Source organism: Peromyscus californicus, unplaced genomic scaffold (genome assembly GCF_007827085.1).
Source record: "Peromyscus californicus insignis strain IS unplaced genomic scaffold, ASM782708v3 Scaffold_7__1_contigs__length_154581171, whole genome shotgun sequence".
Lineage (NCBI taxonomy): Eukaryota > Metazoa > Chordata > Mammalia > Rodentia > Cricetidae > Peromyscus > Peromyscus californicus.
In genome coordinates this window covers 30,322,630-30,345,179 of record NW_026294595.1, presented here as the reverse complement: position 1 = coordinate 30,345,179, position 22,550 = coordinate 30,322,630, and the positions used below count along the sequence as shown (strand labels likewise).

Below are 22,550 nucleotides of genomic sequence, written 5' to 3'. Positions count from 1 at the left end.
GCTTCTTGTGAAGTCCGCCTTCAGGACGCTGGCATGAAGTTTAGGCTTCAATAAGGGCCAAGGGTTCCTGGTCATGGTGTGGCCCTGCCCATCATTGACACGCCACCATCCCCATCATTCCTACAAGCTGTCATCTGTGAAAACCTCTTCTTAGAGAACAAGCTCTTCCTCCAATACCAGGGCTTCAGCCTTTTCCTCCACCAGCAAAAGGTTCCTGAGGAAATGCCAATCCCTTGGACTCCATTGTTTCAGTAGTCTGAGAGCCCAAGGGAAGGTCACAAGTGTCTCTTCAGAATGTCTTTCTTCATGCCAGGATGATTACAAGGGGCCTAGGCAGTGGTGTGTGGCTACTTCTGAGATAGGTGGGGCCAAAAATAGACACATTCACATACTTACATATACGCAACACTGTGCTTGTCCCCGGGTCAGTAATCTCAACCTGCCAGAGTATTAGGAGGACAGCCCTCCTCTATCATATTAGCAGGGCAGACATATCTTTGTTTTGAATAATTGGTCAGATAGCCTGGCATTGTCAACAAGCAGTCTGAATAAGTATGGTTACTTTGTATGTTTCTAAACATGTGATATCGTGTGCATGGAATTTGTCATTCTGGGAAAGAATCATGCATTCTATTTTGGCCCACGTGAAGAAATTTTCAGATTACAAAAGCTAGGAGCAATTTTAAAATGTGCCTGCATTTATCCCTTTACGTCAAGACCGCAATTATCATTGTCAACCAGAGATTGGTTATCACTGTGTCATTTTAGTTTCTTTGGGAGAATCTGCAGCTCGCTTACTTGGCTTCTATCTCCAGTCCGGGGACTCAGCAGATTCCACTAGCAGGGTCTCACACTGCAGTGATATTATAGGCAGCAGGTGTTGGAAAGGGACCTCAAAAGGCACTGAAGAAAAATTAACTTTCTGTAGCTAGACGAATGATTCGAGTTCCAGGGACTGATGGAGAAAGGGAGGACCACACAGAGCTTCCTGCAGTATGTTCCGTGGGATGATGTCAGCTGACACGGGGAAAAGAATTCTGGATCCAAAGATGTTTGAGAAGACACTAATGTAAAGGCAGGTCATTGGGGTTCTTTGCTCAGTAGCCCAGTTTTGCTAACATGCTCTTTGTATCTCTAATGTGTCTGCAGGTCTTTTTCCACAGAACAGCCTGTGGGTTTAATGTTTCATGGAACACTTAAAAGGAACTACAGTTCTGTTCCAGTCTTCTCATTTTACAAGTGAGGGAACTGAGACCAAGAAGAGGAAAAACTGCCTTCCCAAAGGCCAGATGCCTTGGACAATGATAGCATATCTTTCTGTATTAATCCAGGGAGACTCTAGATCAGTGGTTCTCAGCCCATGGGTCACAATCCCTTTTGAAGGGACAAATGTCCTTAGGGACAGGGTCGCCTAAGACCATTGGAAAATACAAATATTTACATTCCTATTCATAACAGCAAAATTACAGTTGTGGTTGGGGTCACAACATGAGGAACTGTATGAAAGGGTCACAGCAATAGGAAGGTTGAGAACCACTGCTCCAGATGGTAAATGGTAATAGGTTAGTTACTATATATGTTAGGGTTTCTGTTGCTGTGATAAAACACTATGACCAAAAGCAACTTGGGGAAGAAAGGGTTTATTTCATCTTAAAGCTTGTCCCCATCATCTGGGGAAGTCAGGGCAGGAACTCAAGTCAGAAGCCTGGGAGAATGAACTAGAGCAGAGGCCATCAAGGAACTCTGCTTGCTGGATTGCTCCTTTCTCAGCCTACTTTCTTCTAGCACCCAGAACCACCAACACAGAGGTAGTACTGCCCACAGTGAGCTGGGCCCTTCCAAATCCATCATCAACCAAGAAAACTTGCGGAGGCATTTCTTCAGTTGAGGTTCCCTTCCCCCAAATGACTCCAGTTATGTCCAGTTGACATAAACCAACCAGCATACTGCATAGTCTCCAGAAGAGAGAATACTGGGTTCCATGGGTAAGGCTTTTACTAGAAGGGTCCATAAACTTTTTAGTAAAGGGCCAGATAGTAACTAATTTAGGTTTGTTGAGTCTAGTGGTGTCCTTTCAAAAACTATTCAACTTTGCCTTTGAGTAGCCATGGTCATTATGCATGTAAACCATGGGAACCACTGGACTCCATTCAAACTTTGTAGAAGCAAGAGGCAGACCCAATTCAGCTGAAAGAAATTGCCACTCTTCTTCTAGGCCAAGTTTTGTTATCTATTACTGCAAAATGAATGGCCCTAAACATGGCAACTTAAAACAGTGGCTAGGGGGTAGCATTCATCTGATGGCTGACTGATGTCTCAGCAGGGGTGAGTAGGAGGGACTCAGCTAATTCTTCCTTTCCACTTGGTCCAGGCCTTTGTCCAGCTCTTTTCTGCAGGGTTATGGGTTCTTACATTGTACCTATATGATAAAATACAGTCTCCTAATGTCTCATCTTAGCCCATCCCAGCATCTCGACAACATTCAGCTGATCAGAGTGGTCACAGCCACTATGCAGATCCAAGGCGAGGGGACAAAATGTTCCATCTCAGTACAGGGAGGACCAAGGAGCCCGTGGCCATTTAAAAATCTGCTCTAGGCAGAAAAAATAACTGAGACAATACTGAGAGGCAAACAGGAAAGTGTCCCTAGGCACTGGGATGTAGGGGCCATCACAGACTCTTTATTGTGTGGATAGCCAGATTATGTTTTCTTGGTGTTTGTCTACACACCATATTTTTAGATTTCAATTGTCTTCTTCAGGGTATTGATATCTTTTCTTTTTCAGAGAAGTCGAGAATAGTGCATTTTAAGAAGGCCAAGTTCTACTTGTCCCTGCACCATGGTAATAAGAGTTGCATAATGCTTGGCAAGAAAAGCAGATAGACAATTGGATGATAAATGAAATATAATCCTTTAATCCCACTTAGTTACAAGCTGGCTTATGTTACCAAAAGCTGACCCAGTGGCTCTCTGAGCTGCGTAATGGCTTTTTGTGTGTGTAAATTGACATTGACCACTCTTTCTGCAAGAGGTGAGCTCATCCTTCCAGCAGAGGCTTGCTTGCAAAGCTCTAACATTTTGAGAGCCAGAGTGATTCTCTTCTATCCTGCTTTATTTCTCATTGCTGAAAGGACTCCAAGTCATTCTATCATGCATGCAAGTTCTGAGGGGAATTTTCCACTGCCCGGTTCCAGAGATATTTCAATGACTGAGAATCCTACAGATTCGCTCATCTGTTTGACACGTTCTTGCCATTGCTGCATTCATTATTATAAAACTGGATGCCTGCCACTTAACTTTTAACACTGCTTTTTAAAAACAGAGTAGTCTGTTCTGCATCTTCCCATGAAACAAGGCATCCCAGGATCCAATTTCAGTATACACATTTCTAGAGATTTTAAGCAACCAACCTGGGCATAGCATGGTGGAAAGTGTTCCTTCCCACCCACGCTGTGATATAACACATACAATTGACATAAACCTAACAAAAACACTGAGTGCCTTTCCCACGGATAACCACACTGCCTGGTGTTGTTCTAGTCTTTGAAGAATAAGACTGGGCAGCATGCAAAGACATGGGGCAGGGAGAACATGTTGGAATTCATAACGAATGTCATAAATAGGAGACGAGCTATAAGGAATCGATGTCCCTCCATTTTTACCTTTGTGCCAGCTCCACCCATTAGTGGCAAGAACTGATTGTCTTGTTTGTTTGTCACTTTAAAGTAGAGCTCCTGCCAGAGTCTGTCATTATTGATTGGTTTTACTTTATCCCCACAGGACCTCCTAGATCTTTCAACAACAGCAGATGCTTAAACGTGGACTCTAGTTTCCAACCAGTAGTTGAGTACTTAAGACCACAGGGACTTCAATAATACAGAGAATACAATTTTGATGTGAAAGTAACATTTACTGGCTGGTTATTATGTGGTTAATATTATTATGTATTCAGCCAGCCAGCCAGCCATGTTATTTTACTGAATAGTATTTGCTGGTCATTCTTCTTAAATGGTGGCACTTTAGGGGGCTCTCTATATAATAGTTCCAAAGAAATGGAGGTGTACAGATCCCTAGTATTGACTGCTCCCTCTTAGAAATAGAAAAGATACTGCACATGAGGCTGTATCTATATACAACAAATAAATAAAAGCAAAATATACGTCATGGAGTTTTTTCACATATAATCTGCAGAGCTAAAGTCAATAGTGAACCATCTTTTTTTTTTCCTTTTCTTTTTTCTTTTTCTTTTTGGTTTTGGGTTTTTGAGGCAGGGTTTCTCAGTATAACAGCCTCAACTGTCCTGGAACTCACTCTGTAGTCAGGCTGGCCTCGAACTCACAGAGATCTGTCTGCCTCAGCCTCCTGAGTGCTGGGGTTAAAGTCATGCACCACCATGGCCCAGCTCAAGAGCCAGTTAAGAGCACTGACTGCTCTTCTAGTGGACCTGGGTTTGACTTCCAGAACCTACAAGGGAGCTCACAACCGTCTGTAACTCCAGTTCCAGGGGATCTGATTATGCCTTCTGATCTCCTTGGGCACCAAGTATGCATACATGCAGGCAAAACACTCATACACATAAAGTGAGGAATTAAATTTAAATTTAAAGGGAAGTAAAACTAACTGCATAATTAGTTTCTAAGGTTTTTAAGCTTTGCATTAAAAATAGTAAGTTACAATTTTCTGAATAAACACGTTGGACAAGATACACGAGTAGTTTGTATTTTGTAGCCATTAAAGAAAATTTACTAGTCATTCTCTGTATGTTTTCCCTCCCAAAAGAACATAAACAAATTTACTCCATTCCTCATATAGGACGAGAACACTACTGTTTCTTTTGTAAAAACTGGAGTGCCCACTTCAGTTTGCTCCTTCTCCGGCTTCATCGCAGACAGCCCCTGCAGGCAGTGCTCAGTCCCTGATGAAACTCCTTAACAAGGGAGGTGGGGAAGGACTTAGGAGTCTTTTAAACATCAAAACCCTTCACAGTTTCCTCTTTCTCCCCAGCCTTGCTCTTTGTCAAGCGCTGGGTGCATGGCGGGCCTGTTTCCACTGCCTAGAAATCCCAGTGCTTCTGTTCTCAGTCAGTCTTTCTGAACGTGCATATCCAGAAAACAGCTGCCCTGCACCCCTGTTCCTGATGCTCCGACTCCTCTGCTCACTTGGTATTTGCTTTCTTTAGCAGCTGCATGGATCCCACAGGCCTCAGCTGTAGAAAGGGCTCCACCCTGGAATGCCGTAGGTGTTCAGCCTGGCAGCTCTCTGGAACTGCTCTGTTCCTTTTTATCATGGGCTCTCAGCACAGGAGAGGGGCAAACTCTTCACTGCCTGGGATGTTGCTGACTAAGTAGTTCTCCATCTCTTTCCATGCTTAGGGCTTCCTGTGTTGCATGGGAAGCAGCTGACTAGACAAGACTTTTATATTCATTTTAAAATGTAGCAAAGCTGGTTTGCAGAATCCATTGAATTGCTTCACTCTGAATTTCGCTCTGAGTTTGTATACTTTTAAAAAGTCCCCCTCCTGCTGTCTTTCTAGTATGTTGCTCTATTCAGCTGTGTTATTTCCTAAAGAGAAAAAAAAAAACCTGTCAAGACACATAGTCTGTGAGATTCTCCCAGTCAGAAGTAAGTACATGCGTCAGTGTCATTCAGAAGGTGAAATTCGCGTTCGCTGTGCTTTTGAAAGCCTAGGAGCAGTTTCAAACGATCTTTATACTTTATAGCCACCATTTAGCCATAAGAGAAGCAGTTTGCAAGATCTGATCAGGCTTAAGTAAACAGCCCTGTGCTGATGTGTGCAAATTCTACCCATTGGCAAAGGGAAGCACTTTATTAAAATTCCTTGTAATTAACTGTGTGCTGATTGTGGTTTCCATAGTGACAGTGTAATGGGGAACGGCCAAGTACATATACACCTCACTTAGCACCTTGCAGTCTGGTTTTGAGCTTTACTTTTTAAATTATTTTGATTTTATTTATCAGATATTAATTGTACAGATTAATGAGGTTCACTCCATTCATCAATATGCTGTGCATTGCACACATTCACCCACCCTTCTGCAACCTGGGACCACCCCCCATTCTCTCATCACCCTTCCCTGTTCCTGAAAGTCCTTCTCGATTTGTCTGTATTTCCCCAAATCTTTCCCGTCCCCCTGCCTTCTGTTCTATTCAGCACTTCTACAGGGTTGACATCTTGGTTTTCATCCGTAAATGAGAAGGTGTGGCTTGCTGCATCTGCCTTCTTTCACTCAAGACAGCTTCTCTAGTCATCCTGTCTGTATCACATCTGAGAAGTATTCTATTATGTAATTGGACTGCATTTTCTTTACCCACATATTTAATATGGGGCATCTAGGTTGGCTCTGTATTTTGGTTATTGTGAATGGTGCTGCAGTGATCTTGGGGGTGCAAGTCCCTTTTAGATATAAATACTTCATCTCAGATCATGTGGTACTTCCACTTTTAGTTTTATGAGGAATTTTGGTGTTTTTTTTTTTTTCCATAATGACTGCACTACTGTCCATTCTCACCAAGAGTGTGTAAGAGTTTCCATTATGTCTTATATTTTGATAATAACCATTCTAACTGGAGTGAAATGTTATTTTTTTTTTGTTGTGTTGTTTGTTAAGAATCAAACCCAAGCCTAGGAAATGCTAGGCAAATGCTTTGGTGCAGAGCTATGTCTCCGGCCCTTGGTTGGTTTGTTTATAGACAAGGTCTCATTCTGTAACCTCAGCTGGCCTAAGGTTTGCCTGGCTGAACTCAAACGTGTGATTCTTCGGCCGTAGCTTTGTATGTGCTGGAACTGCAGGCCTGAGCCAACACCACACTCACTGTAGTTTGATTGCATCTCTCCTGGGATTAGGGAAAGTGGTCGTTTGCCATGTGCCTGTTGGCTATTTGTGGGTTTCATTTTAAGAGGTGTCTGAGTAGTTGTTTAGCCTGTTTTAAAATTAGAGTGTTTGGATTTTGATCTTCCTCTTTTTCAGTTCCTTCTGTATTCTGAGCATCAGTGTGCAGTGCTCCATTTGCAGATATCTCCCCTCACCTGTAGGTCATCTCTTAATCCTCTTGTCTCTTTTCTTGTGCTAGCATTTCTTACTGTGATGTGAGCTCATTTGCCTATTTTGACTTTTGTTGCCTGTGTATTTAGATTCCTATCTAATTTTTTTCTTGCCTGCATTAATGTCTTAAAGAATTCCCTTATTTTCATATAGTCATTTCATGGTCTCAGGCTTAACAGTTAGTTCGATCTTTAATCCGTTTTGAATTAGGTTTCTTGTGTGGTGAGAGAAAAGGATCCAGTTTTATTCTTCTGTATAAGCATATCCAATTTTGTTGACTATTTATGGAACAAACTGTCTTTTTTCCACTATTACATTCTTATTACCTTTGTCAAAAACCTGTTTGTATTGGGATGTAGCTCAAGATTAGGCAAGAGCATTTGACTAATATGTGGATGGTCCTGAGTTCTAGGTATGGCAACACACACACACACACACACACACACCAGAGAGAGAGAGAGAGAGAGAGAGAGAGAGAGAGAGAGAGAGAGAGAGAGAGAGAGAGAGTCGCACACATAAACTGTTCCAGTCCAAGAAAGGATCTTTAATGTCTTGTTGGGAATAAACAAGCCCGTACTAATGATTGAGACCTACAAGATCAAATTTGTACAGTGAGTATCAACAATAGTAAGAACAGGCTCTAAATCACAGAACTTGTGGAACAGTGGAGCTGGTAGAGCTGAGGGGGGCCCTTCGGTGAGCACTGCCCACTGTCCTGGCTCCAGTGCTGTCCTTAGAGCCTGTGGTGCTTTGGGGCTGTAGCTGTCCCTGCTCTGCCCAAGGCAGTACTTCAGAAACCCTGTCTGTCAGAGCATCAAGGACGGGTCTCGGGTCTCAGAGGTTCTTGAAGGCAAGAGAGAGAAGCTCTTTGGTTTCCTTAGTGGGAAGTGACATTTACAGGGAGGGTTTCTGGCAACCAAAGCTCTAGGTACTAGGTGTTCTGTGTCTTGTGGGCCACAGCATCTTCTTTACCTGTTTTTTTTTTTTTGTTTTTTTTTCGAGGCAGGGTTTCTCTGTGTAGTTTTGCACCTTTCCTGGAACTCACTCTGTAGTCCAGGCTGGCCTCGAACTCACAGAGATTCGCCTGCCTCTGCCTCCCGAGTGTTGGGATTAAAGGCGTGTGCCACCACCGCCATTCTTTACCTGTTTTATTGGCTTTTCTCTCCGTACAGAATTATTTTACTCACCATTTCCCCTTCCTGATAAGTTCAGCAAGTCTCTCTAGACCGCTTTGTAGGTAAGAGAACTTTAAGCCACAGCCCCAAACTTAACTTGCTTGGTTTCTGCATAGTTCTGAATTGGACTCAGTGTGACATGGATTATTAAGTGTTTGGGTACTTCAAGGCTTGTCTCTCCCCGAAGATGGTATGTATGACTCTCAAGCACAGGGTGGGGTCAGACTTCTTTGCCGCCAAATGCCTACACATCCTGGAACAAAATAAATGCTGAGTAAATGTTGTATGAGTGAATGAAATGTGCATTGAAATTTCTGTTGATAAGTGTTCTTGGGGAGCATTTTTCTACTAAGTTGACCTGGTTGAGTCTTCTCAAATGAGTCAGTGTGGACTGAAGTCACTAGCTTTCAAAGTCCCATGATAAGGGCCTTCAAATTGCTTTCCAGTTTAGGCACTAATTTGCTGTCAAGGTTGATTCGACGAGCATTAACAGTAGGCTGCAAGAGTATGTGTTTAGCTTTCCTGAGTTCATGGGTTCAACCCTCAGCATCAAAACTAAAGGAATAGTAAACACTGGAGATGAGATAGTTCCCATAGTGATGACAGCTTCACGACTCCTTTGTTCTGAGCACTGAGGAGAATGAATCAGCTGGGACACCACCACCTCCATGTCTTCTGGTTGCCCCTAATCTCCCCCAGCAATGTCAATGCTGGTGGCAGGAACTATGCATTTGGCTTATGACTGGAAGTTCTTATTTTGGTAAAATGAATTCATAAAACCAGGGGAATGTGGTGAAGGTGTGGGAAAAGGAAGGTTCACCACCACCCTCTGCTTCTACAAGGTGTGCTAGCACTTCACCCTAGAATGGCTTTCTCTTGGTGAGGCAGCAAGGTCTTCTGCCTTTCTCTCAACAGAGTCTATGTGTTGGGTATATCCTCTTTTTATTCCCGGTCACACTGACATAATAGAAGAACCATTCTACTCTTGGGGGGAATAAGAACTGCTTCCCATTTTTAGGTAAATGTTGAGCAAAGTTCTCACTGACATAAACGTGGACATCAAGTGCTTCTTGTGTGGTTCCTTCCTTCTCCAGTTAAATGATCCTGCTCCTAACCAGTTCACAGAGCAATCTGCAATGGCAGCGGCCATCGTGGCTCTTCTCCAATGGCAGCGGCCATCGTGGCTCTTCTCTAATGGCAGCGGCCATCGTGGCTCTTCTCTAATGTCAGGCCCAAACTTTCTTTCCTTACTGTTTTATCATGCGACAGAGAAAATCATTTTCATGAGCACTCTGAAAATGAACTGTGTACTTGTTATTACCTTCAACACAGTTACCGTGATAATCTCTATTTCAAGGGCATGGTCATGGCTCCAGTCACTTTCAGAAATCGCTTTTTAGCGTCATCATTAACTTGTTTCCTTTGTATGTTGAAATTGGTGGAATCCAGCTGTATAGGAATACATGGACAAAAATGTGGATATGTGTATATTTCCACATTACTCAGTACTGTCATGTTTGCTCATCTTTTTCTCTTTAAATCAGGAAAGATCTGTCTTAGGGTTTTTATTGCTATGGAGAGACACCATGACCACGGCAACTCTCACAAGGAAAACATTCAGTTGGGGAGGCTTGCTTACAGTTTCAGAGGTTCAGTCTATTATCATCACGGTGGGGAGCATGGTGGTGTGCAGGCAGACATGGTGCTGGCTACATCTTGATATGCAGGCCATAGGGAGTCTACTGAGACACTAGGCAGTATCCTGAGCATAGGAAACCTCAAAGCCTACCCCCACAGTGACACACTTCCTCCAGCAAGGCCACACCCACTTCCACAAAGCCACACCTCCTATGAGATCATGGGGGCCAATTACATTCAAACTACCACAAGATCCAAATATTTAATAGTTGCTATTATATATAAGGAATGCTACTTCTGCCTTAAGTGGAGTTTTCAGTAAAACCTACAGTGGAAATATGACGGATTTTCTTATACTCTGCAGGAAATGTTTGATGTTATATTAGATGAGAATCAGCTTGAGGATGCCTGTGAGCATCTGGGCGAGTACTTGGAGGCATATTGGCGTGCCACCCACACAAGCAGTAGCACCCCCATGACCCCATTACTGGGGAGGAATGTGGGCTCCACAGCCCTTTCACCTTATCCCACAGCAATCTCTGGATTACAGGTACTGCGTTTTTGTTTGTTTGTTTGTTTGTCTTATAACTTTTGCAACCTTATTTTTAGGATCCAATAGATAATTAAGATGAAGACTCCGATTGTTCCTAATCTGAAGAAGCATGAGAAAAGGACATAGTATTTTTAAAACACTGTGGGGCTGGAGAGATGGCTCAGCAGTGAGGAATGCTTTCTGCTCTAGCAGAGGACCCTGGTTCAGTTCCCAGCACCCACATGGTGGCTCACAACCATCTGTAACTTCAGTTCCAAGCGATCTTACCTCCATGGGCACCTGGCACACATGTGGTATACAGACATACAGGCAGGCAAAAAATTTATACTTAGAAAATAAATAAACCTTAAAATTTGTTTTAATTAAAGAAGAAAAACTAAACCTTACACTGATCCTGACCTGTCACTGACAAAGCCTGCCCTCTCCACAGTTTCCCTTTCTGGACAGTTTTGCTATGAATTGATCATGGATTTTACTTGGATCAGTTCATCTCTGGTAGACTTCATATCGAGTCAGTGTAATTGTTCACAACTTCTGCATGGCACCACAGACAGCTAAGCAAGATACATCAGGATAGATGGGCCTCTTGGCTGCCTTTAACTATTCTTGGTCCACAAGCTGCTGAACCTGCCTCCCCCCACCTTGTACAAACAGAACGGGTGAGCAGATTTGGAAATGGTGACAGATCCCTGAGTTTTCAGGGGTATCTAGGGGCCTGCCTTGGTCAGCATAGGGAATCTGGGGATAAGTCAGAGAAAGTCAGAGCCGATCTCTTCTGCTGCTCTGCTGCTTCAGTCAGAACTAGATGGTGCAGGCTAGAGGCATTGTGATACAAGATGAGCCCTGCCTTTCTGAATTAATTATTATTTACCATTTATCAAGCAGCTGGAATGGATCCAAACCCCAAGCTGAGGAACATGCAGTCAAATGAGCCTCTTGGCAACATGACTGGTTTTGTTTTAATGGGTTATAATGATAGTCATCATTGAAGATTTTGTGGAGTTAACTCTAAGCTAAATGGCACTCTCTGAAATGCTATTATAACTACATTACTCTACTACAGACAGCACCTCTGTAAGCAGGAAACCTGCCATATAAATGAGTTTCTTTTGAGGCTAGAAATGATATGGGAAATGGACGAGGGTAACGTTCAGCGTGTCTGCATGTACCAGCGCTATTTCTTGCCTTGTTTGCCTCCCTGTGTGCCTGTCTCAGAGTAACATTCCCATTGGCTTTGGCTGGCTCAGGGTGGCAATAAAGGGAATGGATGAGCGATTCAGTAAACTTTGTAGTGTTAGGCGAGCTAATGTTGCACTTTGTTTATAACACATAGCCCTACAACTGTCCACCTACCGTAGCTCTCCCAGCGTCATTAATGAGCTGATGTGGTGCCTTTTATCCTGTGGCCTACTTCTCCTAGTAACCATAGGTGTTTGATGGCATGATCTCTGACCCACTGAATAAGTTCCCTTCTGTGTGAAAGTGATGTACCTGACCCTGAGTTGCATCAGGTTCCTGTCTCTAATCCATGTGACCTACCTAAGCAGGTAGACACAGACAGACAGGTGTTCCTAAAGTGAGAGAAGAAAGTCAGATGACATATTCTGGACCATCAAATAACTGCCTTAAGATGTTAATTTCAGTTAATAATGTTGAAAGAATTTGGTTTATATCTGACTATTATTTTTGCAGGACTCAGTTAAGAAAGCAAGAGTATATAAAGGCCTGAATTAGCTGGCTCCACAGTGCTGTGTATTCCTTTGGAAAGAATATTGCTGAGAGTTTCACCTCCATGTCAGATACAGAAATAAATGCATTATTTAATGGATAGTACAGATAGTAATTTCAGTAATTTTTTAAACTATAAGGAACATCAATCTAGAGCAACATGAAGCAAGTGTAAAATGTGTGACTTTAAGAAGGAAAAAGATTTTTTTATGAATTCATGAAAGGAACCAAATTATAGATCTTATTCTAAATTTTATTTCCCAATAATAAAATAATCCTCTTTTTTGTAATAGGAGAGAATTATTAAGCTTATCTAAATAGATTATGCTCTGTTTAACACTAAAACAGTTCTGTGTTTCAATAGGAAGCATAGTCATTCAGCATCGTATACTTAAACCCATAAACTATCAGTAATGAAGCATCTGTGTATGGTGTATCCCAAAGAAAAAGACCAGGTACTCCAAGCAGAACATTTATGTATCAAATGCCTTATTAGGTCAGACAGTTAGCATCCGTTTTACAGATCCTGTTATTGCACATGTACTAACTGTTTAGATGAACGAAGTGGACTTTATCTAACCAGTGAACCATCTGGTATTTTTAGAGTCAGCGAATGAGGCACAGCAACCATTCTACAGAGAATTCTCCCATTGAAAGACGAAGCTTAATGACCTCTGATGAGAATTACCACAACGAGAGGGCTCGTAAGAGTAGGAACCGCTTGTCTTCCAGCTCCCAGCACAGCCGAGATCACTACCCTCTGGTGGAAGAAGATTACCCCGACTCATACCAGGACACTTACAAACCCCATAGGAACCGAGGCTCACCTGGGGGATACAGCCATGACTCCCGACATAGGCTCTGAGGCTGCCGAAGCAAACACACAGAAACCCTCATCTGTCGACAACTTACCATCGCACTGCTAGGATAAACCGATCATCTTAATTTGGCAAGCACAGCACAGTATCTGCTGTGTGAGTGGGCTACTGCCATTTGATTTAAGGGGCAAGAATTAAACCGAAGTACATTATGCCCTGGAGTCTAGACGGGTATTAGATGCCCAATCATATAGGCATTTTTAAGTGTTACATTTACATGATAACAGTACATTTTGTTTTCTTCATAGAGTTTAGACACATCAATTTGTAACTTAGGGTACTTATCAAGGCACATATAAAATAATTTCCCGTGTAGGAAATTCCAAATGACCAGTTCCAGTTGGAACCAATTTATAAACCAATTCCTGTTGGAATTTGGGTGAATTGACTGGAAAGTCTACTTGAGCATGTTGAAATCAATTGAAAAATCAGGAAAAAAATACCCAATAAGAAAATCAAAATACCAATAGAAACCCCAAACCAGCTGTGGTATTTATTTGCTGGAAGCTAAATTTACACTTCAAGTTGGAATGTATAAACATTTAAATAATATGTTAACATTGCCAGAATGGCTTTTCAAACCTACCAAATGTATTGATAGTGCCAAAAAAAATCTCAGAAATCTTAATGCAGAAATTATATAATTGCCTCAGATTTTAATATTTGTATTTTTCCTGATACAGCTGTTGTATTCCAGGTATTTTGCTTTCTGTTCAGTCAGTACTGTTAGCCAGTTTGAAGCTGACAAAATCAGGAGGGCAAGTTTATCAGCAATGAGAATAGTAAAGAGAAACCCAAGCGTGGCCAGTTATAGGAAATGGGAAATGAGGAGTCATTTCTTCTGTAATCAGTCTGCGCACAACCACACACATCTGAAGTCAGACGACAGAGATAGGGCCAGACCTTTCTGGGGCCAGAGGAAGTCATCCATCCCACTGCGCACCGACACTGGCTCAGGAATTCTGCCAGCACGGCTGATGTCTTTCCCTAAGTTCACTCAGTCTCTGTCATTAAATATAAGGAATGGTTTAGCACTACACCACAGTTTTTAAATCAAATTAACAACTTTTTGTTTGTTTGTTTTTCATGGACATAATCAAATCAGGTACTGAAAGTTATGTTTTCACAAGAAAAACTAATTGGGAAAAGTTAAGACACTGAATTAAAATCTTGCCGAAAAACAAAACAAAACAAAACCCTGACAGATTCAGAATATATTTGTTCACTAAAAGTAAGGCATTTTTAATGCAGGGCCTTAGAGAGATGACAGACTGCTGTGTTTCATTGCTAGTGAACAGCCTTTCGATTTCCAATGAGTGTATTTATGGAATGGGTGACCCATATCCTAAAGATTAAAGAAGACTTTAATCCAAGAAATTATTGAAATTGACTCTTTTGTACAAGAAACAATTGTCTTTATGAAAGGACTTGTTTCTAAAATGACACAGTGCATGTGTTTTCTAAAACCCCAATTGGAGCTAGACATAAAGGTCTCTTTCTACTAATGCCTTGAAGTCAATTTTTGAAAACGAGTATAATTCATTTTGTATTGTTATTTTTCTCCAAAATTTCAAGACCTGGGCCCTCAAAACTAGGTACCACTTCATTCATTTTCCTGATTGAGAGGAAAAGTTTCCTATTCTTGATCAGTTATTCAGATCTTGAATCCCATCACCCTCATGTGCCCTCCCCTTGTCCTGACTGTATGTGCAACCCGTTATGAACCTGCTTACCTGACAGTGAGGCTGCCTGAAATTTTGTAAGTCATCTCAAACACTTGATACATTTAAACATGGGCTCAGTACAATGGACAAGCTAACGTATCATACTGGCTTGTGAAGCTCTTCCGTCATCTAGCGAGGCTTACAGGATTTTCTGTTAAGACTTTTAAGAGAGCTATCTTCACTGGGCTCTTTAATAAGCATATAATCTTCCATTACTGAATACTTTGTTAGAGCACAGAAGAGCATTTTCCAGCAAACAAACTATATTTATTACATGTATAGCACATATTTGCATGAGAAAGAAAACATTAGCCGAACATTTTCCTGTATGCTTTACTGGTTTCTTGTCTGTGCGCATTAAAGCATTTAATTGCAGAGAGTGCATTCGGGTGTATAAATTTAGAATAGACTGCTGTTCAGCTTTTTCTGCAGTAGCATTAGCAATTTGGTCATTTAACTACTTTAAGATATTTATATTTTATGGCGGGTAGCTGTAACAGCATTTACATATATTTCCTAGTCAACAAGGGTACCATTTCTCTCCACTTTGAAGAGTCACTTGTTCTTCGGGCCTCTCCAGCCTTTCTCCCCGCCCCCTTTTTCCCATTCCCTGTCATGCTGAAAGAGGGAGACCCATTTCATCTGTGCACAAAACTCCCCCATCGCTTGCCACCAAAAGTTCATGCCTATTTTGCTTTGCAGTCCTATTCAAAAGCTAATAATGTTGGAAAGGGTAAAAATGCATAGTTTTGATGGGTGTATTTACTATTTCACTTTAACTTGGCATATCTTTCTTTCATCTTCCTCTTCTAATAAGTGTCTCTCCTCCAAAGGGAGAAGAGATATGACTCTTCCTTTCTTTTTAAAGGCTCAGACTTGCTTCTATAAATGACTAAAATCCAGATATATACTAAATAAAAAGTTTTATTTTTGCCCAGCATACCAAGAACCTCTAGGAAATACATATTACAAGTACTTTGTTTTAATTCATTTCACTCAAAATGGCAAATGATGACAAGCAGGAGAAATATTTCTTTATCATTTGAAGCTGTTTTCACTTATAGAATAAACCATGTTAGAATTCTGTGACTTTTTTTATGATATGTACTAATGCAGACTCATCCAACAATGTGGAAATGTGGTCCTGGAAAAGGAAGAAATGCAATTTGTGGGTCCTTGTGCTTATTTCCAAGGCTATAGTGTCACTCCAATATTATAATCAACACTGTTACCTTGTTTATGCTAACACTTAAAACAACGTGTAGTGGTGTTTATAAATGACTGATGATTCGCTCTCATCTTTCTATAGCTCTAAAGGGGAGAAGATTTGGATTGTTAGCAATTTGACGCATGGTCTTTCCTAAAAAGAGTCTCAATTGTGTGACTATACAAATCATTGCATTTCATCCTTAAATGGAATGAATTTTAAAGTCTGAAACAAATTGAGACAACTATTATTTCCACTTTAAATAATGTGTTATTTACTCCAATTATTATTGTTGTTTGCAAAAATGTATTTTTAGAACGTTAACCACTTTTCATACCTGCATACTTGAACTTGTCTTTTGTTGGGGGGCCTTAAATTTCATAATAGAGAATGGGGAAGTAAAAAGGGAGTGAAGATGAGGAAATTGTGGCAAAAGATAGCTCACAATCTTCAGCTCTTTAAATGAACAGATCCCCAAATACTGAGACACAGTATGTCAGTTCAGAATGTTTCTAGGCAACCTTAATTTGCAAGCTAGTATATTTTCTTATATAATTTTATTTTGCTATTTGCTAAAAAACAAAAGATCACAATACCACCATACAAATTGCCCTCTCTAATGATATGTATACTACCTCTTCTGTAGAGAAAACTGTCTTTGAAGGGAAAAGTCCTGGTGATAGAGTGTCTGTTCTGCCAACAGTGCTGCAGTTAAGTGTTTAAAAGTTTAAACTCTGCCTGCCCTTTAGATTTTTACATGGTTTTCAAATGCTCTCACTATGATTTCATTTCTTCCATGTCAGTGAGGTTTTCTTGGAATGGATTCACGGCTTATCATGAAGTGAGTTTAATTTAACAAGAAGCCATCCTAAGAAACAAAGCAAACTGAAAGGAACTACCTCTGTGTGCAAAGTGTAGCCTACAGTTCAAGATCTAAGGAAGAGAAATCCAGAGACTTGTTGTTTAAAGGCAGAGTTGGTTGATCCTTGACTTGTATGGGCACCGAGGGTATGCTGTAGCCACTTACTGGGTGTGGATCTGCATTGTCTAAAACTCCCATGTAATTGGAACAAACTTCATATCAATGTTTCAAATAAATGCTTATGTAACCCTTATTCCTTTATATTTGCCTTTGTCTTTCATGACAATGTTACAGTTTTTTAGTTATATAAAACTTGAATAACCATGAGTGAAAACTTTACAGGATATTATATAGTAAAATCTGTTTTATTAGTCCCTATACCTTTAAACACTGTCAACACTGTAAATGTTAACTAGGTTACTTACTCCAGCTGTGTCTATGGGGCAAACAACAGTCCTTCTCTTTTAAATGATATTGATGATTAAACCAGTCAACTAAGAGTTGTTAGATGGACTTCAGAATAACTTTTTGTTAAGCAATCTAGTTAATCAAAATAGTAAAACTGGCTTATATGGGCAGATAGCTCCAGCATTCAGAAATGACTCTTCAAGGTTTCCTCTTGTGTTAAAAGAACCTTTCTCCAATGAAATGCATCCTCTGATAGCAATGTTTTTATCTACTTGTGGATCATTTAATACTAAAATGCTGCAAGTAATGAGGTGTATTATGAGGAGACTAAAAAGTATCTCATCAGATAATCTTAACTAAGGGCTGTAACTCCTACTTGTTATAAATACATATAAATAAGAGGGAATAATGCTGAGCTTTGGGGATCTATAATTTTTCATGAAACTTTCTTTTTGGTGGATGTAAAATGTTCACAGAGAGATGGAAGAAAATGTTACCGATGAATTTATAATAGTTTAGAGAATACACTAATTCTTCCTCATGTGAAACTTATAAAGAGTTAAAATGAGAACTGAGAGCTGAAAAGTAGCCGGTCTCTAGCTTTTCAAGCATTTGGGGTTATATTTTGAACACTTAAATCTCCCAACAAATGGCTCTGTCTATATTTATGCAGGGGCCTTTCTCGCCCTGCTTGTAAGCCACTTCACACCACCGAAACCAGTGTGAATTCCGTGTGCACAGGGGTGTTACAGATGCGGGGTCATTAACGCTATATTGTTGCATACTATTTTTCATATGCCTTACAATATTTTCTGGGATGTTATTAAAATGAAAGCATTTTATTGCCAAAATAAATCTATGTTGTTACTTCTGCATTAGCAGTAGAAAAATAATGTAGCAAAAATATATATTGTACAGTACAAAATTATAATACATATATATATATATTTTGCCAATAAATGAAAATAGATTGAGGCGGAAGAAGCACATGTGTTCTTATAGCACAAACAACAAAACCCACTGTTAAATTTGGCCGTCCTGTTTTTGGAAGTGTGTAGATTTGGTTCTGTGTTTTATCACATCTATCTCATCTCTCACCTTTGTAACTTTGCTGCTTGATATTTTCCAGCAATTTATTTCATAGCCTTCAATCTGTGAGTGTAATTTCCTTATTTTACTCCGTTATATAAAACATATGAGTTTTATTTTGTGTTAAGACTCACACTATTTTACTCTATTTTCTGTTCTTGTTTCTCCTCCTTTGGTAACAAACGGCACACAGGTGAGCTCACGGGCTCCTCTGGGCTTTGGATGTTTGAAAGTTTATGTTTTTTTCCCCCAGCCTCAAGTTAGAGATCAGTAAAATGTCCCCATGGAAAAATATTAAGCAGGGATTCTTTGTTTTGTTTTGTAATTGATACTATTTCAAGCATAAGTTAAAGCCATTAGCTGTATTTTTAAGTGGTGGGAGGGAACAAAAATAACATTATTAATAGGAAACATACTAAAAGTAACTATGGCAAAATGATATAAAAGGACTCCCCCTGTTCTGAGGGCTGTTGATACCCTAGGCTATTACTATGTCTCTGCTGATGTGGTGGGGAAAATGCCTTTGTCAAATAACTTTTCTTTTGGTTATTTATTTTAATAATTCGTCCCTTTCATTTTTGTTATCTAGGTATGCGTAGCGTTCTCCAAGGCATGCTGGGTAAAATACACTATGCAAATGTATACGTGCTGCATGCTTTGTTCTCCCTCTGCTTTAGTGGCTTTAAAGAAAAAAAAGTGGTGTTATTTTTGTGAACAAAGACATTTAACAAAGAAAATGCAGAGTGCATGCATACAGTATCCTAATTTCTATGGATTTGTTTTATGGAGTTTAAATGTGTACAAAAAACTGCATTCATTTTTTCTTTTATATAATAAATTTAAAAAACCACTGAAATCAGCATTCTACCTCTCATTTATATTCTGGAAATGTACAGAGGAAATGCCAGAAATCACAGCGATATTCCTGTAGCTTTTAATGGGAAACAAATCTATATATTTACTCTTTAAAGAAAAAAGAAAGATTCAATGAAGCGACTATTTCCCAATTATTCTGCTAGATTCTATGATACAAAAGAATGTTGTGTTAGAAAGAATGTATACGTTGTACACACATGTGGAATATACCAGAATAAATGTGTGAAATAAGGCTGAATACAGAAAATATACTAGGTAACCCTTAATGTTCTCAAGAGACCCTTAAATGGTCAGTGTTGCAGTTGCCAGACATTTCCAGAGTAATAGCTCTGGAATTCTGTGGCTGGGATACAGATTACGACTGGACCTTTCACAGACACCCCAGTCAGTTGCCTGTGTTCTGTAACAGGATTGGCATTTGACTTTCATCTCCTTGTGGTGTATAAGAAGCTCAAGGGAAATGCAAGATGTTAGTAGAATTAGAATTACACAGTATGCATTATAGCCAAGTTATTCCACAAACTTTATCACATTTAATTCATGTGAGCTTCCTGAAAAAGCAGGCAGAGAAGAGATTAATAGACCCAACTATAATTAAGAAAACCAAAAGCTTAGTGTCACTTCTTTCTCTGAAGCATTTACAAAAGAATAATACACACATCTAACACTCTCCAGCGAAGTAGTAAACTGAAGCACACAAAGCCGTGTGCAAATACAAGGTGTTGGCTGTATGAATAATTTTGTTATTAGAGGGGTCTTACCTAAGACCACCCCAACAACCAGCCAACAATCTGAAACTCCCAACTGGAAAACAACAGTTCCTCACTGTTGCATTGGCAGGGTATTTGCCTTAACCATCTCTCTTGTCAGTAGCACATTTCCACTGGGCTGTAGAAAGAAATCTCTTGTCTTTTCATATAACATGCAGGTCAGCCTAACCAGTGCCTTCCAGCAATCACTCACTACAAGTTATTCAACGGCCCTGTGCTCACATCTGTTACTGTTATATCTTCCTTGCATGACCGTTAGATTTACATTGCAATTATATTAGTGATGTTCACTTCTTGTATTCCTTTGTGGAACATCAAACTTGTTTTAACAAGTTTATCCTCGGACTCCTTGAAGGCTGGTCTCAACTGGGACCCATTCTTAGACTCAGCTCCTCTTTCAGCATCCAGGCATCTACTGAATGTCCTAAGCTTGAGTTTTCTCTGACTGAAGGGATCACTTTACATTAATGACTCCTGACCCTTTAAAACAATTATCTGGGGATTATTTTGCAACAATCCTGGTACGTTTTCCCCCTAGGAATTGTTACTAGCCAACTACCTAGGATTTCATCCTATACAAGTCATATGGAGCAGAACACTCAATTTTCTCGTAGTCCAATTTCTGTAGATGTTCTTTCTTCCTTCTCTTGGTGACTCTGCTTCCCTAATTCCAGCCTCCCTGATTATGGGAACAGAGCTGTGGTCAGGGACCGTCCACTCCTTCTGGAGTTAGCTGGGAATTGTTTTGGCTAAGGCAGAAATACAGAGCAATGGTAAAGCTCACTGTTTCTCTTTAATTAGGGATCACAATCCAGAGCCTGTTTTCCAGTATCTGGAAACAGTTGTTTCTTGTGTTATATCCAGTGCTCTGCTTATTAATAGTAGAATGGTAAAGCAGATGTTTTATGTTCTCATACCTTAAAGCAGAAGTCTTTTATGGCATTTTGTTCATGACTTTAAAAATTGATAAAATATTTAGAAGGTCTCAGAAGGAGAAACAAATAGTTTGACATCCCTCATCAAAGATTCCCAGTTATATCTATAGTACCAATTTTGTATTTTATCTATTAAAGTTAGCAAAGATTTTACTAGCCAAATCTAATCCCCCCCTTTTGTGAGGGGCACTTGGAAAATAGTCCATTTCCTTAACAGAGTTCTAAAACACGGAGCCCTAACTTCACAAGTAAATATGGGTCTGGCATACCTTAATAAGTTGTCAAAGATGTGTGGGAGTTTGCAAAAACATCTCAAGAGTTGCTAAAGTGTTGCCTACATTGGATGAGAATGGAAATACTAAAGAGTTCATGTCAGTTGGTTATGCAAACAGCGTTTTTCTAAAAAGTCTACAAGCTATTAAATAAATTCAGATATAATATTCTAAATGTGCAGACTAGTCTAATGACTTTATTCTCCTTTATGTATGTCTCAAAGATTGGCATTTGGACACAAGCCACCAAAGAAGATGAAGAACTCCCTTTTCCATACATTGAGATAAGGCCGTGTATGGTTAGGAGGAGTCGGGTAGAAGGGTACAGTTTGTGGATGAGGTGGTAACAGAACAGCTCCAAGTGCCTTCCACAGGTCTCCCGCATTTTCTTTCCTTCTTCCTTTTTAAAAAGCAAAGTTAAAGAGACTAGAAAGAAATGAAGCTGCTTCGGCTTTTTGTTTATTTTTGTGGATGAAGTAAACAGCTGCAGTTCCTCCTTCCTATGTAATTCTTTTACAGGAGTCAAGACTATCAGAGTCATCTGATCACTTCACAGATCAACCCTCCACTGCTTCTACATCAGGAATGTTGAGATCTGGAGATCTAACCTGCTTAGCTAAAAGGAACTAAAAGAAGTAGACAAAAACGAAACAGAAACATGGACAAGAACTCTTCTGATCAAGTTCACCAACAATTTTTATATATTACATATATTTTATATATTTTTTTATATTTTAGTTTCAACCACTTGTCCTGCAGGGGAGGCAGGGCTGGACACTCGCATACCCAGAGGCACAACTGTTCCAGCTGTAGGCGAGAAGACTGAAGAATACAGAGAACATTTGGCCATCTATTTATGAGGAAGGTGACTCTTGGATGAGAGGAAAAGACATTCGGGGCCATAAAGAACAGTGACTGTCTGTCCACAGTGTTTTTGGACTCGACTGCTCCGCACAGGCAGCTTTTGTGACCACTAGAACGGGGGGGGGGGGGGGGGGGGGGGGGGGACTTGAAGAGAGCTGCTCTAACCAAGAGTGGAGGGAGAATGGAGGGGGGAGAGCGCCAAGGTGCAAAGACAGAGGTAAGGAAAATTGCAAAGACTTCAGCTACTGTCAAGGGGTAACGGGCTCAACAGAGACTTAAAGCTTACGGTCGTCGGGACCCAACCACGGGACTTTTGGAAGTGTGTGCAGGGCTGGAGATGGGCATGGTTACACACTTGCACCGTGGCTCCAGGCTCAGAAACAACCTCGAACGGGACACCAGCGCGCCAGCCCCCAGCTCCCTTCGGCCCGCCCTCCCCGCGGCCGAGGCCTCCGGTGCCCGAGCCCCGCCTCCAGCCCCGCGCCTGCGCACTGCCCCCGCCCCGC

The 22,550-nt window shown here is 40.6% G+C and overlaps 1 protein-coding gene across 5 annotated transcripts in view; it reads left to right on the top strand.

Moving 5' to 3' along the window:
- The window catches only part of Cacnb4 (calcium voltage-gated channel auxiliary subunit beta 4), a 263,294-nt gene extending 246,211 nt beyond the window's left edge, over positions 1-17,083 (top strand). For all 5 annotated transcript variants that reach the window (XM_052725124.1, XM_052725125.1, XM_052725126.1 and 2 more), the window contains 2 exons: positions 10,243-10,428; positions 12,764-17,083. In XM_052725124.1, coding sequence (XP_052581084.1) covers positions 10,243-10,428; positions 12,764-13,024 — 447 coding nt within the window. In that variant the 3' untranslated portion in view covers positions 13,025-17,083. The remainder of the gene's footprint in view (positions 1-10,242; positions 10,429-12,763) is intronic.
- Positions 17,084-22,550: the final 5,467 nt, after the last annotated feature.